Source organism: Acomys minous (genome assembly GCF_964271855.1).
Source record: "Acomys minous genome assembly, chromosome: 7".
Classification (NCBI taxonomy): domain Eukaryota; kingdom Metazoa; phylum Chordata; class Mammalia; order Rodentia; family Muridae; genus Acomys; species Acomys minous.
Window position 1 is genome coordinate 30,162,206 of NC_140488.1, and position 25,287 is coordinate 30,187,492.

At 35.2% G+C, this 25,287-nt stretch overlaps 1 protein-coding gene across 4 annotated transcripts in view; it reads left to right on the forward strand.

Annotated features, from left to right (window-relative positions):
• TENM1 (teneurin transmembrane protein 1) overlaps positions 1–25,287 on the forward strand; it is an 839,058-nt gene that overhangs the window by 549,707 nt on the left and 264,064 nt on the right. For all 4 annotated transcript variants that reach the window (XM_084789577.1, XM_084789578.1, XM_084789576.1 and 1 more), the window contains 3 exons: positions 18,973–19,172; positions 20,402–20,612; positions 24,558–24,659. In XM_084789577.1, the coding sequence (XP_084645703.1) occupies positions 18,973–19,172; positions 20,402–20,612; positions 24,558–24,659 (513 nt within the window). The remainder of the gene's footprint in view (positions 1–18,972; positions 19,173–20,401; positions 20,613–24,557; positions 24,660–25,287) is intronic.

Genomic DNA, 25,287 nt, shown 5'->3' on the forward strand with positions numbered 1-25,287 from the left:
ACCAAGCTAACTCCCTCCTAAATTCAGAGCCTTCTCTTATTTTAATCATTGTTGTTATATATACCTATAAATGAATCTACATAAGAATATAATAACATGAGTACCTGCATGTATGTTTGTAGAGTTAACCATTTGGTATTAGACAACCAATCAAGTAAGTCATCCTTGGTTTTTAGTTTCTTGTAGCTCCTTATCTGATGATGGGTCCGTTGAGATTCCCCCCATCTAAGTTGGACTGGTAAATAGTGTTGATATTGTTGAGGTTTGTTTAATCAGCCATTTAGTTGAGAGCTTATAAATATAGCTTCCCTGTCATAGCTAGAAAGCACAATCTCACAGCAGATTTCTTGATCCTCTGGCTCTTATAATCTTTCTACACCCTCATCTGTAATGTTCCCTGAGCATAGGTGAGTGGGTTGTGGTGTAGGTGTATCAGTTGGTAGCAGGCACCCGATTGTCATTTGTTCTCTGCATGTTGACCATGTGTGGATTTCAGTAATGGTCTCCATCTACTGCCAAGAAAATATTCTTTGATGTAAAGTGAGACCTAAGGATAATAATATAGCATGTAGTTAAGACTAAGGCCATGGTTCTTAAAGGAAAACATCCTCCTGCTATTTTCATAGGTAAATCTTATGAAAAGGAATTGACAGAGGGCTTTGTATCACATGCTGTATAATAAAGGATGTGTTATATGTGTTCAGTGCATGTGAGTGTGTGTGTGTGTGTGTGTGTGTGTGTGTGTGTGTGTGTGTGATTATAGTAAGCAATTTCCCAAAATGCTAAAATATTGGAGATATTATTTCTTAACTATTATTTCTCTAGCATCAGGATCAAGACCTAACATTTTTAGCACCCACTGACTAACGCTAAAATTTATTGAGAAGTTCAACAATGAATTCTTCCAAGTTTAATGTTAAAACAGAACACCTGGAACAAAGAAAAGTGGAAGGAAAAAGAACCAAAATATACTAAAGACAGCTATACTATTTTTACCACTTTGCAAAATACTGGCCTTGGTGGGGCAAGTGGCGTTTCTTTGAAATTCATCCCACAAGATCCATCTTTGCAACACTGAAGGGAAAAATGATGCTTTCTAGTCAGTTTCTGCTGAATATATGACCATGTAAACAACACTCCATTGATTGATATGACACGATTTATAGCTTGTCCTTTAGCCAAGATCAGATAGCAACTATAGCTTCACTTCTCTGGGATCAGCTTCTTATTTGAAAATGGAGAGTTTTCTTTTAGCCCCTTGAAGAGTCCAGGGGGAAAATCTTTATGCAAAATAAATATTAGTCAGAAATCATTCATGGAAATATAGACTTAGAAACCATAAGTCTGTAGATCAATAAGGGAGGGGAATACATCCCTGCCAATTTCTTGTTCATTTTTCTTTTTCTCTTAACAGCTATTAAGGCTTTGATAAACATAGAGGTGCATATTAGAACTATCTCATGTCTAACGTTGCTTCCAACTGCATGTTTAGAGACCATCAATTCAAATCTCTAGTTAAAGGATAATAGTTATCCAACCCAAATTACAATGGACTTACCTTTGCAAAAGGGATATGTTGTTGAATATGGTTGAAAAGTATGTTTGTAAAGTTTTCCACTTAGGTATTTGCTGACACTTCTGTTCAGTTGAAATAATTGATTCCTAGTTTTTCACCTTCTAACTTTAGACTTTTTGACATGTGTGTAACAATAGCAGCCTGCACTTAAAGAGCATTTGTGATCTTAAAATACCTTAATGCATTTTATATACATAAGAGTTTTATGCTGTGCAGCTATTGTTACCTCTGTCTTACAGTTAAAAATAAAAACAAAGACCTGGTGGCACTCAGAGGAAGGACAGCAGGTTATCAAGAAGAGACTTGATACCCTATGAGCATATACAGGGGGAGGAAATCCCCCTCAGGAACTGTCATAGGGGAGGAGAATAAGGGGAAAATGGGAGGGAGGGAAGAATGGGAGGATACAAGGGATGGGATAACCATTGAGATGTAACAAGAACAAATTAATAAAATAATATATATCTTGGGAAAATATTACAGTGTAAACTGGGATACCTCAGGGTTATGGAAGATGAATATCAAACAGGAGAGAATGTATACTTCTTTGTAGGAACTTCAGTAAAGACCTCTGTATTCTTTCTGTCTTTTTGTTGTTGTTGTTGTTGTTTGATTGATTGATTTTTTTGAAGGGAGTCAGGATCTTAATATGTACGTCATGGCTTAGAACAGGTTGGCACCTGCCTCTGCCTCCTGAGTGCAAGGATTAAAGGCATGAGCAAGTAAAATAAATAAATAAATAAATAAATAAAATAAAAACAAAAAAGGTTAAGTAACTTACCTTGCATAATATTCATAAGCCATGGGCAGAACTGGGTTAGGGGTCCAGTTTTTTTTTCTTATTCTTGTCTCAATGTACATTGAGCCTCTTCTTTCTTTTATGTTTAGGGAAATTGCTTTCTCCAAGTGAATTGTTTAAGTAATATATGTGTTGATTACATACCTTTGTACATACAATCCAAATATGTACCCCTTGCATAGGAAGACTTTGAAAATTTAAAATTTCATCCCAAACTTCTCCATTTGATGAGCACATTTACTACACCACAAGCACACACACGTACACACAACACCTTTATGAAATGTAAAATTAAGAGCAGTGCAAGATGTACCTTTTGAAATGTCTTTCATTGAGGACTATAGCAAAGAGTGGCAAGTGGAAGAAAAGACAAAGGGGGGAGAGGGTAAACTATTTTTCTTTGCTTTGTCTTCCCTGAGTCATAGATACAGTAAAGAAATCTATATACTGTTAAGTATGAACCTTGAATGGAAGGTTAACTTCTAAATTTATTTAAGGTTTCACAAATGTTTATTCCATGGACACAATTAGTACTTAAAAGTCATCAGAGATGCTTCCTTCGGCAGTAGATAGGAGCAGGGGAACTGACCCACAGCCAGACATTATATGGAAAGATAGTCTAAATTGGAGCTCTCCATTAGGTCCCTCCTCTCAAAGCTCAGGAAGAAGCCCCACATAAGAAAGGGAGGAAAGACTGTTAGAATAGAGGGGGTAGCATATACTAAGAGAACATGGCCCACTAAATCAACTTTTGGGGTTTTTATAGGCTCACAGAAAGTGAAGCAGCAAGCAAGGGACCGTTAAACATCTCTACCATGGTTTCTGTGTATGTTACAGCTGTTAGCTTGGTGCTTGTGTGGGACTCCTAACAGTGGGAGCCTGTGTATCTCTGACTCTTTTGCCTTCTCTTGGGGACTCTTTTTCTCCTATTAGTTTGACTTGTCCAGCCTCAACAGAAAGGTTTTTTTTCCCTTGTCTTATTGTATCTTTTTTTGTCTTGTTTGGCTGTCCGTCATATCTTGGATTCCTGCTCCTTTCTTTTTTTTAAATACATTTTATTAATTTATTCATATTACATCCTGCTCCTTTCTGAAGAAAAAAATGAGAGGGAGTGAATTTGAGAAAGAAGGTAGATGAAAAGGAGCTGGGAGGAGCGGAGGGAGGGGAAACTGTAGTTGGCATGTATTGTATGAGAGAAGAATCTATTTTCAAAAATGAAAAAGAAACTATCTGAAAAAAAACTCACTCTGCAGCACCAAAGGAAAGGACTCTACCACCAGTACACAGTATATCACTGTTCATTCCAATGTAACATAGTTCCACAGTGCTATTCAGTATTGGTTCATAGGAAATATGGATATTAAAATGCACTTTGAGTAAACCCAATATTGTAATGTCTTTTATTTAAAGGATACCAGAACCTAGGACACTGTTGTAAAATTAGGAATAATTCATATAGGCACAATAAACCACATGAATAAAATAGTAGTAATAGACCAACAAAGGAAAACATTGTTGGAAGTTTAACATTATTATTGTTAAAGATTGATGTCAAATTACAGTAAATGCTACCTATAATGATATATAGATGTTTCTCCAACACAAGGTTTCAGAGGGCCCAGCTAGAGTGCTGCAGCTTGTTTTCAATGACATTAAATCACTTTATCAATATATTTCAGTTTTAACAAAAGCTTTTCTAAAGCATAGCAGAGACTTGACTTCTAAAGCAGATTTATAAAATGGGTTCTCTATGCTAAAAGGCATACTTATTACATAAAAAATTCATGCTAAATGTTCTTGGTCATATATGTTTGATGTGATTCTCATTCGGTTTAATTATTATCTTGTTTTCAACCAGCATACACTGTTCCTGTGATAACACAATAAATAAGTCTGTCTTATGGGCCTTTGAGCTCAGTATTCAACAAAGGTACTAAGTGAACTAGTATAGAATAGTTAGCACGCCAGGGTAGTGCATTCAAAGTGAGGGAATTGTCCTATACTATCTTGATAACTTCGTAGGTGTTTAGAGAAACCAGCTCACTGTAGGATTCATTACCCATGTTCATAGCTGACTCTACTGATTATCCACTTGTATCTGCATTTCAACTGTCATTGTTTCTATAGAAATATAAACCATTTACCAGAAGTTTCATAAACTCACATTTATTCTGACTTTAAATTTATTTCAAATTTCCCTTTCAAACTGAAGTTTTGTAATTTCTGAATTAAAACACGAACTTGGCCATATGGTATTGAAAAACCAAGTTGGGGGCTTTTCCTTGGGAAAGACTTTCTCCTACCCACACCATTCCCTAGTTCCCTGTAGTTCTTTTCAAGAATTAAGCCCCATGATATTTCCCCATTGCATGTTATGATGTATATTGGTGTCATCCTTGTTTAGGTAACCATGTTGATGAGACTGTAGATTCTCTAATATTCCTAGAATATGAATTCTCACAGCAAGCTTCCTGTTCCTCTGGCTTCCCCAGGAAGTCCATCTCCCCCTTTTGCTATGATCTCTGATACTAGAGATCAACCCTGAAATAATGAGTAATATACATATGTAACATAATATGGACTGAGTAGGTTGTATGAATATATTTAGGAATACATGTGTGTGTGTGTGTGTGTGTGTGTGTGTGTGTGTGTGTGTGTTACACACATAACAATGAACACTAATGAAAGAAATAGAGACCTTGAGTTTGAATGAGAGGCAGGCACATAGTGGTTGGAGAGAGGAATGGAAGGAAATGATGTAAGCACATTCTAACTTTAAAAATTAAAAAAAAAATACTTTTTAAAAGGTCCATATGTATGTACTTCCATTGGGTAAAATAATAACTGCATAGGAAATAATCCCATATACTTGTTTTGCCTCCGTATTTCCAATAATAGGCATTTGTGCTTACTTCCTTATCTTTCTTGAACCACCTATCTTCCCTTAGTCCTCTGACTTTATTTTTCCTGTTTTTGTTATATATCCTACTGGAATTGATCAGATTCACAAATGGATACCATCTTCCTTACTTAGGCCTGGGAGAAGGGAAAAAATGAAAATATTGGGCTGACAGAGAAATTGCACATGACCACATCAGTCCTCCACTAACATAATTGGAAGGCAACTAAAATGAAAATCTTAGTATTCAGAAACACAGAAACCTTTTATTTTAAATGTTATGTCAATTAAGTTTATATTTAACAGTGCTAAGTACTGTAGAGACTTTAACAAATGAAGCAGAAAACACAGTTGTTGCCCTTAAGAAGTGTGATTAAATATGAGCGCTGAAAGAAACATGCGTACAGGTACCTGCAATGCAAAATAGCATGCAGCCAACTGTTATATAGAAATAGAAGTAAGATGATTAAATATTTAAAGGCTTAAAATGAAAAAAAATTGTGAAAGGGTAACTCTTTTTCAGTGGTCTGAGCTAGACCTTGGAAAACAAGATGATTCAATCCTGATAAACTTTAGGAGCACGTATTTCAGAGCCTGAAACAGTAAGTAGGAAAATGCATATGCTAGAAGTCTACATGATACATATGGAATGAAGCAGCAGTGATACTGGATGGAGACAGTTTGGCAAGAAAATGAAAGAAATGATATAAGTAGATGAAAATCCATGTGAGTTATTGTTTTTACAGGAGAGAGATTTGTACTTTGAAGACAAAGAATAAGTAGCCAATAGACAGAGAGAGAGATTGAAGATGCCAGTAAGAAAAGAGATTGTGAAGAGACTAAAGTCCTAAAGCAGCACATGAGAAGAGGAAGGAGAAGCTTCAGGGATAAACTAGTGTATCAAATTGTATGCTGTACTAGTAAGGAAGAGACATGATGTATTTTTAAAAAATAAGAAATGGGAACTCAATAAAGAAGGCCCTATAAATGTTCAATAAATGATATCATTTATTTTTATTAGTCTTATTATTGCTATCCTGTGAAATGAGTTTTGTCTGTGAAAAATGTTAATTTCATATTATTGAATTTCTTCTGGGTTCCTAAATTGTACATATCAAAGGTTATAGCAACATGACAACCAATGAAAATCAATGCCTGTGAAAGCTGCCTCTCTGTCTGGAGGCCAGGTATTAGAAGATATAAAACTGCCTCATTACTCTCAACTATGTAATAAAGACAATCATCTAATTGTTATTAAATGTCCAGTTAGCAGACATCAAGAATTTAGAAAGATGTAAGTGTTCTTAGAGTTTTACCTTCCACAAACAAATTTTAAGGTTGATAGGAAACTAGAGTGAACTCCTGCCACCACATCAAAGTCCAGAATGGTATGATTTTTGATACCTTACACTTCTACATAGCAGTATTACATACAACATTACATATAAAATTTAGAAAATAAGTGTCCTTCTGGGTACTTCCCTCCCACTCATACTTTGTAAAAGTATTGAAAAAAGAGTAAGTAGTTCTTCTTCTAGGTATCAAATGACCAACAAACCACAGAGAAACACATAAAAATTATTAATACATTACATCATAGTTTGGTATATATGTGCAAATATGCCCTGCAAATTATACCTCTTAACCATATTACTGTAACAGTTATTTTGACCTATAATTTACATATCATATAATTCACTCACTTTAAATTCACAATTCAGTGAGTTTTAGTATATTTAGAGTTGTTTGCCATTGCTATTATTTAGTACTTGAACATTTTTAACATTGTAAAAAATATAAATATTGTGCAGAACCCTTATATAACAAGTGTCCCTTAACCTCAGCAATTTCTAATATATTGTAGTCTGCATATATTCACAAATATCATTTTCTACAAACAGAATTATATTATATGTAACCCTTTGAGTGCAAGAACTCTCACTGAATTGTTTTCATGCTTCATAAAGGTCATGCATAGCATAGGTGTTTTTTAATATGGACAAATAATATTCTATCAAATTGATATACCAGATTTTGTTCATACATTTAATATTTGAGATACTTTTTTTAGATTTTCATTTTGGACTACTATGAATAATTCTGCTATAAATATTAACGTACATTTAAAAATGTTTTTGAGAATTGTGAATATGTATATAATATGCTTTGATTAAGGGTACTTCCCATTCCTTCTTCCCCAATATCTCGCTTAACCCATCCACCACTTGGACATCATGACTTCATGAACTCTTTTGCTAAACCCAGTAAGTCTACTTAGTGGTGCTTGTATGTGCATGGGTGTAAGACCAATCTACTGGGGCATGGGTAGCTTTTCAGGGGACATATCCCTGAAGAAAACTGACTTTCTCCTAGCAGCCAGAAATTTTTAAATAGTTCCTTGGGGATGGTATACCATCAATCCCTTCTGCATTCATGCTAGGATTTTGGCCCTCTTGATGGTAATATAGGTCTTGTGCATACAGTCACAGCTACAGTGAGGTCATGTATGCAAAGACCCCATTATGTCCAGAAAATATGGTCTTGATAAAAATTTTCACTACCTATGGCATTTATAATATTTCCACCAACCTCCCTTCACCAAAAATGCCCAAGCCTTGAGGGTGACATGTGATATAGATGTTATATAAAGAGTGGAGTACTCCATACTCTGATATTCTCTACAGTTTGACTTGTTTTGGGGATTTGCGTTTATTTCTATCTATTACAAAAACAAACTTGTGTGCTAAAGGTTGAGAAATGCTGTAATCTATGGGCATAAAGATAAGAACTTAGGGGGTCATTTATTACTGCATCAATTTAGAAAAATAATAGTATTTTGTTCTCTTCTAAGACCTATGAGCTAGCCAGCTGTGGGTTTTGGGACTAAATAAGGGTACAAAGGATAAGTTTCATCAAATGGGAAAATGATGCTTCATCCCATAATATTCATGTCACTGTTACACCAGTTAGGTTATATGGCCAGTCAAGTCATGATTTTGGCATTTTTGCAGGATTCTAAACTAAATAAGGATGCTTATTACTTTTCTTCTCCAGGAGCTCGTATAGAACCTCCCAGCACTATAAAAAACAAAATTTAAATATATGCAAATAATTAAGAAACAATTTTCAAAAGAATTACATTTTATTTTATACATTATTAACAAACAACTACATAATCAAATACTATGAAACTAACTCCTTTAATTAAAAGAAGAAGTTTTAGCAGTATCATTTTAATATAGACTATATACATATGTAGAGAAAAACTATATACTTTAATATATTAGGTATTAGAGACCTACTCTTTTATATATACACAGTAATATATTTGGCAAGTATAAAATTAATTAATGGATTTTAAACCCAGCAATCTAGTATCACATATAAAGACAAAGGGGTTTTATTTACAAACAAAGTATTCACTTTGATTTCTCGAATGTCTAAGTGTTTAGACAGGTTCAAGTATTTCTTTCTTCAAACCTGGTAATGAAAGGTTAAAATAGACTATCATTAACAAGAAGTTTTCCCATTACTATTTCTTTTATTTTTGAAACCATAACTATACCATTTTCCCCTTCTCATTTCTTTCTCCAAACCCTCCTATGTACCTTTCTTTCTCTATTTCAAATTCATGGCCTTTTTTCATTAATTGTTATTATATGCATATATGTATATACATATAGTTCCAAATATAACTTGCTCAATCTGTTTAATGTTAGTATGTGTGTTTTCAGAGCTGATCATTTGGTATTGGATAACCAATTGATATGCTTTTTCATCTGCCATTTACAATGCTTACTATGTGTGAGGTTCATTTCTCTACTTCTTTCTCCTATCTGTTTTGGATATACATAATGTATGCAAAAAATATGTTTAATAGAGAATCAGGACAACCTGTTTTGATGAATTAAAAGTTAGGAGTGGAGTGGGACTCAGTCTTAGGGTGCTTACCTTGCATGTGTAGGTCTCTAGAATCAGTATCCAGAATTTCAAAAAACAAAAATATAATAATTTAATAATATTCTATTTCAATAGGTCATGTAAGAAAAACTGAACAAAGCTATGTGGATAGAAATGGCATATTTTGGCTATTCTATTTAATATCTTTATAGTTTTATATTGTGGAAAATAATGACGGATTTTTACCTCCTTATTTTTCTCTAAGAATTAATGTTCCAAATTTTACAAAGAACTACTAATGTGAAATTAACATTATATTTGAAATACCATAAACATGATACTTAAACCATCTCACACAGAATATGACCAACTAAGCTCATTTCAAGACGTTGAATAAGCGATAGGGTGAAATGAAGAATAAATATGTTCTTATTACGTGGTTCTTTGCCTTGGAATACAAAGCTGAGATAATTTTCAGGGAATTCTTATGTGCCTTTAAAAATGTTCATATTTATGTCAGTACAAAGACAGTATTATTTAACCTAGTCATTTTTATATGAAGGTTTTTAGTGAACACATGTCTGATCTTGTACCAATGTCTGATTGAGTTTTGATTTTCATATATTGAATCATAATAGAATTAAAATATATCATGGTATATTGAGTAATAAAAATACATATAGGCTTTGAATTTTTTTCAAACATACTTCATTTGGGGTTCTCTAGTACCTATACCTCTCTTCCAACCCATCTACCCTAATAGGACAGAAAAGAGATTAATGGGAACAGGAGAAGTAGTCCTTTATAGACTCAGCTGGCAAAGACCATGTCCCCACAAAAGGCAGTTCCTCTTCTGCTGGACAAATATCATGTGTTCTCTCACACGTCTGTTTCCAGTAGACAAACACTGCACACCCTCACACAAGTCTTTTTCACACCCCACACTTAGGAACTAAAGCAAAAGCATGTTTACATCCACTACACATGAATATGCCAAAAATACAGTTATTACTCTGCATTTATAAGAACAATTTTCATAATACTCATATTGTATGTGTTCAAGTATGAGTCAAGGTATTTTAAACCCTGGTTTAAGTGACACGGTCACTACAAATCATATCCATCATAAATTTCATGCCCTCTTTTTTCTTTCTTTCTTTCTTTCTTTCTTTCTTTCTTTCTTTCTCTCTTTCCTTTTTTATTCTTTTTGCCTTTGAAGTAGCTTGACCTTTTCTTGTTTAACAAGCTACTTTCCCTTAGTGTACCATCCTTCAACATAGCTTATCTGCCTTTGGCTTTTCCTGCTCAGCAGTTGATGCCTGTGTTGCAGCCTACAAAGAGATTATTTAGCTCAAACTAAATTGGTGGATATTGGTAAGACTGTGATAACTACAGTACTGCACAGTATGATATGATTCATGGCTCTCTGCATTTAATTCCCCATGTGTACAAGGAAAAGCATTCTGCTACTAAAGAGCATGCCCTTCTTGAGCCTTTTGGTGTGCTTCTGAAAAAAAAAGGCAATTAAATGATCTGATCATTAAAACATGAGCATTAAAAAAAGCATAGTTTATCCTCTTGTTGTTTGAAATTTGTATAGAATCAGAATCAGTGTTAAATTTGTTCAGTGTTGTTAGATTTGCTTTTGTTCATCAAGTATGTTTTTCACAAAACCACAGTTTGAGTTGTTTTGTTATATAATTATTCTGTAGTTTTCCCCTGTTTTGAGCTACACCATTAAAAAACAAAATAGTAAATGATCTCCTAATCACTGGATTGCAATCCGTAACCAATTTTGAAATATAATAAGATGGAGGTTATTTAATGGTATAAATTGCCAATAGGAAAATATTTCACTTTCTGATACATGAAACACTAAAATGTTAGAGGTTGGGAAATTTCCTATCTGTAAATTATGAGAATTTCTCTAATACCAAAACACCACAAATAGATAATTTTCTCACTTTTATTTAAATTATGGTCCACTTGTTTATTTGCGTATCTTTATCTCTATTCATTTACCTTATCTTAACTTTAACCTCTCAAAAGGAAAGACCATCTTCTTGTAAAATTGCTTTCATATGTACTCTAGATGTACAATGATGCTAATAACCAGAAAACTCCAACAATAGAACTTTATGAGCCTCTTTTGATTTAATAAATAATATGAAAGTAGCATTATCACATGATGCATGATGCTCTATGGTACAGAAAGAGAAGGTATAATATTAAGGAAGCTTTTCATATAAAGGTTAATGTTCCTCAACTGGTTTTGCACGGTTATAAAAATGAGTGCATTTATTAATTAAACACTATTCATGGTACCTAAAAATTGTATTGGTGGCCTAAAACATTTTGAATTGTTTTATAGTTATAATATTATTTTCATGACCAAATGGTGCATTTTAAGAAGTGATAAAAGCTTCTGATGAGGATAGCTGTTGGATAAAGTGAATATCAAGTTGAGAGCAAAAATGTCCAGATAAATATAGTCTACTAATCTCCTGCACATTGAAGATATGTATTGATTCTAAAACCTTAAGAGTTAAATTTATAATCAACCCTTTGGGAACCAAATTGCTCTGTCTTACATAGAAGAAAAGAAACTTTCTGTGAAAAATACAGTACTCTGTTGGTCATTTATTATCTCAAAGGGTGTATTTTATTACAAATGTCAATTCCACAAATTATGTGTCTTGTAATACATAATTACATTCAAAATTGCATTTGAAATCTATTATTAACAGTTAACAGTGAACATTCTTAAAATAGTTATTACTCTTGGCCTTAACACAAAAAGCAATAATGTAGGTATTTTAGGGAGTTAAAAGCTGCAAGGCGTTGGCCTCTGAACAAAGTCACTGCAGGTGTGTTTCTTAATGGGCTGTTAATTTTATGTCAGGTGAGCGCAAAGGACAGGGACCATGTGTGTTTTTAAACTGTTTGGTATAGAGATAGAGTTTATGGCTGAAAAATATAAAGATAGAATGAAATGAGGTCAAATTAAGCTTTCTCTCCTGAGGCATAAATCCTTCCTGCTTAAAATGGAAGCAAACCAATTCTCTTTCCTCCTTTTGTATTTCTTCCCTCCCCGCTACTACATGACATAGTATTCTATAGAAAGATATATCAACCTAGCACATCAAACAAAATTATGCTTGTACAAATTAAACATCTGCCCTCACAGACCAGGTACTTCTGGGTTTCATGTATTTGGCTATTAGTACTATCCAAATTATCCAAACTCATAATCATGGTGTCAGTTTAATTCCCCCCTTTGCCTTCACAACTATTATCATCACTTCTCACGTATTGACAAGTGAATAATGATGCAACATAGGCACCACTTGGAATCCTGTAAAAGTGTCTCACTTCAGACTCACTCAGTGCTTGTATTTGAAGAGTCCTCTATTCAGTCACATTAAAATTTGACAAGCTCTACTTTGGAATCTTCTTCTGTATTGTTCTTATATCTTTCCTTATCTCTCCTACTCTCCATTTATGCTAAATTACTTTTCACTGAAATGAACCTTTTCTACAGAAGTTATTTATGCTTCCTCTAAATTCAAGTAATTTTGTCGTTTCACTTGAATCAACGATCTGGACCTCCTATGTTGTTCTTGTGTTGTCCTCTAATTCCTTCTTACATTCTGCCTCAAGGTGAGAATAATACTCCCAAACCTTTCCTGATTTGGCAGGTGGTGCAGCTTTGCTGGAACTTCTGCTTAACAGGCAATTACTATATTTCTGAGCTGCATGGTAGCCCTTTCCTCTATTAAATTTTTCAATTATTTATTTGTTTTTAAAGACAAGCTCTGGTGCCCCATATTTGACCACGTCCCCTGGAGGGGGAGGCCTGGTGGCACTCAGAGGAAGGATAGCAGGTTACCAAGAAGAGACTTGATACCATATGAGCATATACAGGGGGAGGAGGTCCCCCTCAGTCACAGTCATAGGGGAGGGGCGTAAGGGGGAAATGGCTGTACTAGTTTGCATTCCCACCAGCAATGAAGGAGTGTTCCTCTCTCCCCACATCCTCGCCAGCATGTGGTGTCACTTGAATTATTGATTTTAGCCATTCTGATGGGTGTAAGATGGAATCTCAGAGTTGTTTTGATTTGCATTTCCCTGATGATTAAGGAGATTGAGCATTTCTTTAAGTGTTTCTCAGCCATTTGATATTCCTCTGTTGAGAATTCTCTGTTTAGTTCCAAGCCCCATTTCTCAATTGGATTATTTGGTTTGGTGGTGTTTAATTTAAAAAAAAGGGGGGAGGAATGGGAGGGAGGGAGGAATGGGAGGATACAAGGGATGGGATAACAATTGAGATGTAATATGAATGAATGAAAGATACAATCTGATTTACCCAATATATTTTTTCTTTTGTTATTATTTTATTTAATTTTTGTAACACTGAAGAGGAGGCATTGCCATTCTTATTTTCTCTCTCTCTCTGTGTGTGTGTGTGTGTGTGTGTGTGTGTGTGTGTGTGTGTGTGTGTATGTGTATGTGTGTGTGTGTGTGTGTGTGTGTGTGTGTGTGTGTCAGTGTGTGTGTGTGTAGCGGGGATAAATTTCATTCCTTTTATATATTTTATTACAGTCTATTCACATTACATCCCAATTGTTATCCCCTTGCTCTTATCTTCTGGTTCCCACCCTCCCTCCCTCTTCTGCCCTATTCCCCTCTCTTAGACCTTTGACAAGGGGGGCAGTCCTCCTCTCCCACCTTCTGATCACAGCCTATCAGGTCTCATCTATATAGCCGGCATCCTCTTCCTCTGTGTTCCCATGGGGCCTCTCCACCAAAGTCAATGATCAAGTCACAGGCACCAGAGTTCATATCAGAGGCAGTCTCCACTCTCCTCCACCCTCCCCATATGGAGCATGAGCTGTCCGTCAGCTACCTCTGAACTGGGGGTCTAGTTTCCTTGCTCGCAATGTCCTTGGTTGATGCATCAGTTTGTGCAGGCTCCTCTGTGTCCAGATCTGCAAGCCTTGATAGTTTCCTTGTAGGGCTTCTGAACCCCATCCAGTTGTCCTTCCACCCCCAACTCTTCCATTTTAATGATACATGTGAAAGAGTTAAACTGGAATTACCCTACAGAAAGAGTAATGATCCTTTCAAAGTAGGCATGTTTTTAAAAAATCCCAGTGCAAGATATGGGATATAACCCTTCCAGTTGTTGGTCAGAGTTAACACAGAGATCCCCCAAAGATATATAGGATATTGTCATCATTTATAGTTACCCACCAGAATTTGAAGGTAAGACCTTATTGCTAAAGCCACCATAAACTTTGCTCATAAGATGTTGAGAAATCCAGCTGGTGCTGGCCTGGAAGATTCCTCACTATGTTCAAAGTAGTATATAGTCTACTAGGAGACAAAAATCAACGATTTTACCCAGATGTCAACCTTCTTAGCTACAATATTTGTTGATGGGAACAATAGTGGGATGAATGCAATGGGGTAACCAGCTACTTCCTGATTTTACTTGAGGCCCACTCCAAAACAGGAAAAGCATGCCTTGTACTATAAATCTGATCAAGAGACAAAAGCTGATGAGTTTATAGGCCCCATGAGTGAACCCACTAATATTATTTGCTAAATGGACACAATATTAAAACTTCATCTAAATAAGTATCACAACACCTGTAGATTAGTACAAGTGCAACTCTTGGGCTTTATCAGAGATGCATCTTTGTACAGTGGCTAGTGGTTAACACAGAAATTCACAACTAGTCAAAACACAAAGAACAAAGCCTCTAGTGTGCTCATCCACAAATAGACTACCTTCATCATACTCTTTCCCCCAAAGTCTCAGTAAACATAATGGAAGAGAGGGCAGAAAAACTGTAAGGACCAGAGTTTAGCTATACCAGTGGTGAAACAGTGTTCTTATGGACATGCAGAACTTAGGTACTCATGAACTCACAGTAGCTGTGGTTGCCTGCACAATAACTGCACAAGGTCAAGCCAGTCTTTCCTGTGTGGACAGGGAGAGAGAGGCTCACAAACTTCCACCTCTGGCTGAGGAGTTAGTAACACGTGATTGCTTCTAGAGTAGAATGAGTCAGTTATCTTTTATGGTAGGATTCCTGGTAAAATAACCATCCTCTGATGGTAGACACACAAAATTTGTATGTGGTAGCATAATTTGGACTTAGTACAAAGATTTAGGGGAAGGATATCAAGTAAATATCAAAATAAAATGTATGCATATATGAATATTTAAATATTTAATAAAAATATATCATTTTTCTTTTATTTTTAAGATTATATTATAATTACATCACTTATACCTCCCTTTTCTTTCCTGAAAAACCTCCCATACACCCCTCCTGGCTCTGATTCAAATTCGTATTCTCTTCATTTGTTAATTGATGTTGCATTCATATTTATACATGTATATACGTGTATATTCTTAAATGTATTCATCTAAGTCTGTTTAATGTTACTTGTATGTATGTTTTCAGGGCTAACCATTTGTCATTGGATCACCAATATGTGTGCTCTTCTCTGGAGAAGGCTATTATTTCACTCTCAACATTTCTTGGTTGGCTATAGTTTTGTTTTGTTTTTGTGCGCGCGCGCATTTGTGTGTGTGCATGTGTGTGTGTGTATAGAGTTGAGACCTCATTGACTTTCTCCCATCAATATTCTCCTACCTATTTACTTATTGTTGGACAACCTTTTTCATCTCATGTTTTGGTACTCATGTTGGTGAGACTTTATGGATGTTGAGAATGACATTACTAAGAGACACAATCTCATAGCCACTACCCAGATCCTCTGCTTCTTTGAATCATTGTGCACCCTCTTCTGCAGTATTCTCTGAACCTTAGGTGCAGAAGTATTGTGTAGATGTATTCATTGGAACTGGGATCCACAACGATGCATTTTTATATGGTTGTGGCTTGCTATAATAGCCTCTGTGTGCTAATAGAGCAGTTTCTATGACAAAGGATAAGAACTACACTTTTCTGTTAATAATGTATTTAGGGATTATGCTATTTTAGTGATCTTTGGGGTTATCCTCAAAGATCCATGAAATCACTATCCCTGGATAGTTAGCTAGGTTTCCAGTAACAGGTATGGTATTCCTCTTGTTGAACAAGTCCTAAGAACTGGAAGGGAGCTGGTGAGTACCACCAAGATACATATGTCACTATTGCACCCTTAAGGTTATTGTGTCGTGCACATTGTTGTTGTTGTTGATGGCATCATAGCTGGATAGTACTGCTGGTTGCTACCCTCCTTTGGAAGCTTATATGGCCCCCTTTGTTACCATGAAAGCTAGTCCTCAGGGAGAAGGAGTTCAGGCCATTTCTGACTCAGGAGCCTTTAAGCCCTGTGTCCAAGTGCATGATATCTTCATCTTAGGGATTTATGTTCCCCCTCTTGTAGACAACCATGGACAATAGCAACAAGCTGTATGTTTTGGAAATCTCTTGAACAACTCCAACCAACAATACAAAAGAGTTTCTAAGGCCTGGTGTTGGGGTTTTTATTAGATCATCTTTGACACTTGTGGAGAGTATTGTTAGCTCAAATGAAAATTTTGATTTAAACTCTATATGCATATTTATACAAAGTATGTGTATGATAGATTTTCTTAAGATAAATTGTTAATAATATGATTCCTTATTGCCATACTGGGTTTGCTTTTCCCATGGAGTATCCAGGCAGGTGCACACTTGGCTGGACTGGAGGGAGTGAAGCTTACCTGGGCAAGTCAGTGCAGACAGGATTTCAGTCAGTGTGAGTGCTGGAGAAACAGCCTTCTCTGAAAACAGCTTTTCTTATTGCAGGAAGGGGCAAGGGCTATGGAAACCCTGGGGAGTGGGTCTACATCATTGGCTGGGGCCCAAGTGCTGGACATGCTTCATTTGCATAAAGAGGAATCCCAGATGTTTGCTGGATATTTTCTTTTCTTTTTTTTAATTAATTTATTCTTGTTACATCTCAATGGTTATCCCATCCCTTGTATCCTCCCATTCTTCCCTCCCTCCCATTTTCCCCTTATTCCCCTCCCCTATGACTGTTCCTGAGGGGGATTACCTCCCCCTGTATATGCTCATAGGGTATCAAGTCTCTTCTTGGTAACCTGCCAAGAAGAGGCTGGATATTTTCTTATAAGGAGAGAGGAAGTTTAACATGAAAAACGATCACCAAGGATGATGATCAGCTCAAGGATGGCAGAGGTGCAGGTGGCAAGGCTACCTGAGCCACGACATGCAGGCCAAGAACAGGGAGGGAACAGTCCTATACCTGCAGGTCTCAAGACAAGATTTTCAGGATTTGGACATATCTCAACCTCACTCTTGATCCAGCTGGCTCCCCTGGTTGCACAGCTCACCTGCCCCACACCTTATTCTTTTTCAGATACTCTTACTTTAGCTTTACTAATCAAATACTTTTGACTGTTTCTCAAGACAATATGTCATTATTTCTCTCCAAACCTGTTTAGAACGCTTCCTCTTTATATAGACATACCCTACAACCTTAAGATCACAATTTTTATAACACTGTGTTTTACTGCAAGCTTCCCTGTCCATGTTGTAACATCTTTTCCATAGCTATATTGAACTCTTTTGCTTTGTGAAAGACTCATGTTTAATGCCATGTCCCATAATTTCGATTTTATTACTTATTCATCCAAGCATTCATTAAATAATTATATACGAATCATTCATGTGTGTATATGTGTGTGTGTAAAATCTTTACATACATTCACATATATTTTCTACATACTGAGGATAAAGCAATGAACAATTAAACCACAGATCTTGTCCTCAAAATGCTTACTTTATGTCATGGAAAAATAAGCAATACATAATGTATATATAAAATATGCAGTATGTTGGTGCTAATTACTACAAAAAATAAGACAATGAAGAGCATGAAAAGAACAATTAAAAATATAAGCTAAATACTTTTCTTTGATTACCCATAGCAATTACTTTTCCTTACAACGTAGTTACTTCGGTACTTGCCCCATATCCTCCATGATTTTCAAAATTCATTGAGAGATACAACTACATTTTACTCATCTTTTTAACTCCTGCTGTTACCAAGATATTGTTCAGTAAATATTTAAAAGTAATTGTGTTGAACAAAATAAATGCGATAGGAGTTTAAGAAAGAAATTGACATAAGTGTTAGTCAAAAAATGGCCCAACAGTTGGTGATTCAGTCTCTGTAAGCCCCCATACGACAGGTTAGTTGACTCTGTGGGCCTTGTGGAGTTTTGTCCTCTCCGGGTCCTTCTATCCTTCCCCCAAAACTTGCACAAGACTCCTCGAATTCCGCCCAATGTTTGGCTGTGGGTCTCAGCATCTGCTGCTGGGTGGAGCCTCTCAAAGGACAGAGGCTATCTCTCAAATGGACTCAGTTGTCTGTTTTTAGGTCACTTGCCCCTGCCTGGGCTGTCTTGTCTGGCCTCAGTGGAAGAGCATTCACTTAGTCCTGAAACAACTGGATGTGCAGGGGTGGCTTGGTAAAGGGGGGGGCAGCTCTCCTTTTTTGAGGAGAAGGAGAGGTGAGAAAGGGAAAAGAGAGTGGGAGAGAGTGGAACCAGGAGGAGAGGAAGGAGAGGGTTTGTTTAGGATGTAAAGTGAGTAAGTAAGTATTTTTAAGGCTCCTTAGAAGGTATTTAATTTGAGGAATACCTTGAAAGACACAGGGAGGAAGTAATGCTGAATAAGTGGTTTTGATATATTTGTTCTTGAAATGCTAAAGATCATTGCTTTATAAATGAAGATTAATAGTATGTGTAATTCTCTCTTTTTAAACCAGTGTTTCAGAAGGGTCGAGCAATTGACACTGGAGAAGTTGACATTGGAGCACAGGTCATGCAGACCATTCCACCTGGCTTATTCTGGCGTTTCCAGATTACTATCCACCACCCTATATATCTGAAATTCAATATTTCTTTAGCCAAGGACTCTCTGCTGGGAATTTATGGCAGAAGAAACATTCCACCTACGCACACTCAGGTATTTGATATAATAGGTATTTTCTTAAATCCTTTTAGAAGATACTATATCAAGCACTTGGCACTTCAGATGTTGTGATTTGTGACTACTGTAGGATGCAAAGAGGAAGGCAAAAAAAACTTTGTAACAAAGAAATATCTATACTAATCACACATTAATGAAAATACGGCAAGTAGAAAACAGAATAACACTTAGCAATACATATTCACACACAAAAAAATAGTTTAAGAAACATTTTTTAAACTTGATCTCTGCTTCTCAGAAAAAGATCCTCCTGAGTTTTGCAGCACTCTCATCTTACTTGGCTCTAGAGTCTTTACCTTCTTCACTGCTTTTGTACATCACTTTACTATTATCCCAGTAACAGAATTCAGATCAACCAGGAGGTAGTGGCATATATATATATGAAAGCAGGCTATATCTTATATACAAAATTGTTTTCTATAAACAATCATACAAAAGAACTCAAATATGTAAAACCTCTGCAGATTCCATAGCATAAACAGATACCTTATTTCTCACGTTTTTATTAAGCTTATTTTTCTGCATTAATCCACAAGGAATGCTGGCCTATCTAAGATATAATTTAAAAGAAGTAATCATTCCATCCATACTTCCCCTAACAGTGATGTCAAAACTTTATCATCTGGCCAAATCAAGGATAGTCAAAATGCCATTCAAATGTGAATCACAAAATGTAGAAATACGTAAAACATTGTGTTTAACCAAATGAATAGAGGAGAAGGGTGACCTTCGAATATTTAAATGTGAACCCACAAAGGTAATAAATTGTGACATTGTCATTTATAATTTTCATTTATTTGTTTTTTAAAGCTGTAAAAAACTTTAATTTGTTCACAAGGTCATATTTCTAAGCAGACTATGCTTATCAAGTATTTTCTCTTAGATACATTGGTAAAATGTCAACATCTCATACCTAATACTCAAAATTGTTTCTGTTTTTTAATGGTTTGATTTTAAACAATTTTATTTTGAACAGTCCCAAACTGGAAAGTTCATAACATTTGTAAGTGTAGTGAAAGTATTTTCAAAATTAGCTAATGCCTTTGACTTCATATATACTTAAGAATTGATAACTTCCTTTTACACTTTGCCAAATATCAAAACAAGGAAATACATATTGAATAGGTCAGTGGGAGATAAACATGGTTATGTTTCCCGAAGTAAAAAGTAATTCAAGCTCACACTTGTTTTTGTACTTGTTCCAGTTTGATTTTGTGAAATTAATGGATGGCAAACAACTGGTAAAACAGGACTCTAAGAGCTCTGATGACATCCAGCACTCCCCAAGGAATCTGATCTTAACATCACTTCAGGAGACAGGTTTCATAGAGTACATGGACCAAGGACCCTGGTATCTGGCATTTTACAATGATGGAAAAAAGATGGAACAAGTATTTGTGCTGACTACAGCAATTGGTAAGCTATCCTGGCTGTTATTTGAATACACTGCTCTAGAAAGACACTGGTGATAAAAGCATTTCATTACTCGTACTGTTCCTTCTACCTTAAAGTCATTATTCAATAAATGTTATTATGAGTAACATTTTATTTTTGCTCTTGTTGTTAAAATACTGGTTAAGATGTTTTTAAAACTCTCCAATATTTGCTGATATTCTAAAACACTTGTCATGGAGCCCGCTATATGTTCTTAACAAAAGTATTCCCTAGACAACATTGTTTAAAAAGCTGTATAGATGAAAAACTTCAGAGAGAAAACTTATAAACAAAAGATTCAAAATTAAAATTAAAATTATATTAACAAGCCCAATAGCTTGCTCTTATAATGTCAGTGGCATAGCATGTACATTTGTTAGTTCACGGCCAATATGAGCTAAAAAAGGAATTAAAAGCCCATCTTGGCAATGTTAAATTATAAAATATAAGATAAAAATAGATTAGGGGGTGTAGTTTGGTGACAGAGCAATTAACTAACATATATGGTTCCCTACGTTCAATCTCTAGTGAGAGAAAGGGAGATAGGAAATAAAGACCCTGTTAATTGGTTTGATTGTAAAATAACAGCACATAAATACCTCTTAAAACAAAAAGACTTGTCATCAATACAATTCTTTAGAACAATTGATTCTACAAATTCTAAAGCTTCAAAATTCAAATTAAGAATACTTAAAGAATACTGAGAACAATAACTTGAACCATTCCAAGGCTTCGGGGGGGGGGGGGGGAGGGGAGCAATTTCTTTGGTTCTGATAATCAAATGGCTTTTCAGTGTGCCCATAGCCTTTTAAAATGTGCTCATTCCAAATACAATGCCTATACTCGCTCTTATTCACCATCACCCTCCTTAGTCTGAAACATCTCAGTCTTTTGTCATGTTTTCTCAGTAAACTCATTCCCCTGACCCTTTGTGTGAATAAACCTAGCCTCTTTAGCAATTTGGGAGTCCTCAGGGTAAACAACTTGTAGACACAGCACCGTATTGTTTGAATTTTCATAAAACACATGTCTTTTAAAAGAAGGGAAAACCTTTTACAGCTGTCAGTTTTCTATACAACGCTCAACTACTTTATCCTTTAGTTAACCTGTTCAGCCATATGTTTAGGAAGATGTGTTGACTGTTAATAGATAGACCATCTGCTCTTGATAACAATTATGTTCTATTTTTACTTGATGCTGAAGACCTTGAGAGAGTAGAAAACAGTACTCTAGCCATAAAACTATTAAATTTTTTTCCTCTAAAGTAATTAGAAAAGCAATAAAAATCATATGGAGACAAACTCTATTGATCTTACTTCTTCAAAACCCAATATTTTTGTTAAATTAAAAAATGTATTTTAGTCGCATCACTATTTTGTCACTAAAAGTGTATCCTTGGAATTCACTACAGTGAAAAAGATCAAAACACAAGTTTAAAGATATCATATGCTATTAAATTATAACAAATTGATTTAGAGAAATTAGAAGGTATAAAATATTTGTGAATATTTCTCTCTTCCTTTTACTTTAACCTCCAATTTTCAATTATAAATACTAACTAAGCTATTAACCTGTAAAAACTAGTAGACCCAGAACCTCTTTACCTTTATCTTATTTCATCCTCAAAAGAATTTAATCAGATATCAAGCAGTTTCATATAAAACAAAATATTTGCCTTGTGCATATGCAAGCCAGTATCTTTAATTTTCTACTTGTATATTACCTCCCTGTTATTTTAAAGAAAGTTCAAGGGGAGCCAGAGAGATGTCTCAATGATTAAGAACACATGTTGCTCTTGCAGAGGAATTGGGTTCAATTCCCAGCACACATATTGTAGTTCACAAGCACTCATAATTTCAGTGCTAGGGTATTCTCTCTTAGGGCTTGTGAAGACACCACGCATACACATGATATAAATACAGATATGCAGGTAAAATACTCATACATAAAACAAAATAGCTAGAATAACAACACATTATAAGTTCAAGTAAAATTTCCCAAGTAAGCAAAGGTACATCATTTGCCCTAAAGCATACCTATTACTCTTTTTATTTTATGCCTTGTTTTAATGGCAGTGAGAGGGAGCTTACATATTTTATAAACAAACTAAAGACTGTGTCATTCAGAATCCATGCAGCCTCTGACTCCATTCCAAACTTTTAAAAAATTCTCTAAAATGAGCCCAATGCCATTTTCAATTCCTTATCTTTATTCTTCCCATGGAAAAACTCTAACATATCAGTCACAGACTCTGTAATAATGTAGTAAACCATTTAAAGCATACTGCTCCCAGTGTTTTAATGTGGGAGTACCTACAGATTCACCTAGGGTGCTTGGTAGAGTGTAGATTGCTGGACAAAATCCCTTAGAGTTGGATTCAGTCCAGGCATCTCTGTTATAGGTGCCGCACAATGATTCTACTGATGGAAGGGGCTCAGGACCCACAGTTATACAAGTACATTTCTCAATCTTCATTGCAATTACTCATTATAATCACTCAAGCAAAGACATCAGACCACCTTCTAGAATCTCTATTTTGTATAAGAAATATTTTTTCCAAGTAAAGGAAGATTTTTTAATCAAAGTGGGGAAAAAGTCAGTGAAATTATCTTAATAGGCCAGAATTAGAAAGAAAGAAAGAAAGAAAGAAAGAAAGAAAGAAAGAAAGGAAGGAAGAAGGAAGAAAAGAAAGAATTCGGAGGTCAAAATAGCTAAGTATAGAATTTTTATATTTTTATTATTTAAAACAATTTTAATGAAATAACAAATTTAATTAATTAAATAACATGATGATGATGATGATGATGATGATGATGGTGATGTTAATTATTAATTCTGCCTGGAGATGCTCTTTTCTCTCTTTTTTTAAAACAATTTTTAACTTTAAAATTTTTTATCATATTCTTTTTCTCCCCCAAGTCCTTCCAGATCCTCTCCCATTCCCTACCCATATAAGTGTATATTTTTCTTAAAAATCAAACAGAAATCTTATAACACACACACACACACACACACACACACCACCACCACCACCACCACCACCACCACCACTACCACCACCACACCACACCATACTAGCAAAAATGACACATTGAGAAAATGATATTTTACAGACCTATGAATTAATTATTATTATGCTCAAATATGTAAACTATAAAAATTAAAGTTGTCTTCAAAGACTAACATTTGCAAAAAAGTTTTTTCAGAGAAGTTATATAAATTTATCAAAATTGTTTTCTGCACAACTTTATGGGTACCTTCAAAACCTTCTCAATTCCCCTGAAAACTGTTTTGTAAGAATGGATGGAAAAGAAATTAGTGACATGAAACTGATAAACATTTACAGTCAATAAGGCATTTCTCCACAAAATACTTAGATTCAAATGCTTTTAGTGGTGGTGAATTTAATATGAACTTTAAAAGCATCCCATTGTCACTTATTAATGAAAATGAGCTACTGATTATCATATTTAACCTGTCAAGATAGTAAATAGGCCATGATGCTAAAGAAGAAACTTTGTTCGCTACAACATAAATATGAAAAATAAACAATAGTCTTTGTCTTCTCAGTTACATTTTAAAGTCTGCTTTGCTTTTGAGAAATGTCTTATGACTCTCATACCAGTTTAGCTTTATCATGAATACCTCTTAAGAATACAATTTATGTAGGCCCTTTATGCACTTTAGAGATGAGGTGTTTTTTATTCTTCTCTTAAAAAGTCAATTCACCAAATGGAGAACCATGTTTAATAATCTACTGCATATGAGATAATGCAGAAGCCTTTGCCATCTAATTTTGAGCAATAACTGCTTTGAAGACAACAGAGGACAAAATTATTATGGGCAAAGAATATCTGAGACTTTTCAAACAACATGTCTCTAGTTTAAACGTGGGCTCATTATTTTTATCTTCTTTTCTATTAATAGAAATAATGGATGACTGTTCAACCAATTGTAATGGAAATGGAGAGTGTATCTCTGGACATTGCCATTGTTTCCCAGGATTCCTTGGTCCTGACTGTGCTAGAGGTAAGGTTATTCTGTGATTCTGATTGTTTTAGAACATTGGCTCTCAACTTTCCTAATGTTTTAACCCTTTGTACAGTTCCTCATGTTGTGGTTACCCCCAATATAAAATTATCTCAGTGCTACTTCATAACTGTAAGTTTGCTATTCTGTGACTCATAATGTAAATATCTGTGTTTTCTGATCATCTTCGGCAATCCCTATGAAAGGGTCATGACCCACAGGTTGAGAACACAGTTTTAGAAAAATGTCATTGGTGAACTCAACATTATGAGTCATAGTAGTGATAGTAAAAATAGTCATATCAGCAACACCAGCAATGCTCCCCAATTGGCACCAAATTTGATCACTTCACATGCCAGCTGCATTCTAAAAATGTCTCATTACCTCTTCGAATTCCTTCTTCCTACAACATTCCTATGAAGCAAGTCTGCTGTTACCCCCATATTTTGAGCAAAAGAGAACCCTGGCATCAATGGTTAAGGAAATAGCTCTGATGAAGTACCAGCTGAGATTTTTAACCTAGATCATCCAGGCCAACTACAACAAACTGCTTATATTTCTTCCTTAAAGTAATTCATAGCAGTCTGAGTTTAAAATGGAGGCAAAGATAGTATTTGGAAAGATCATC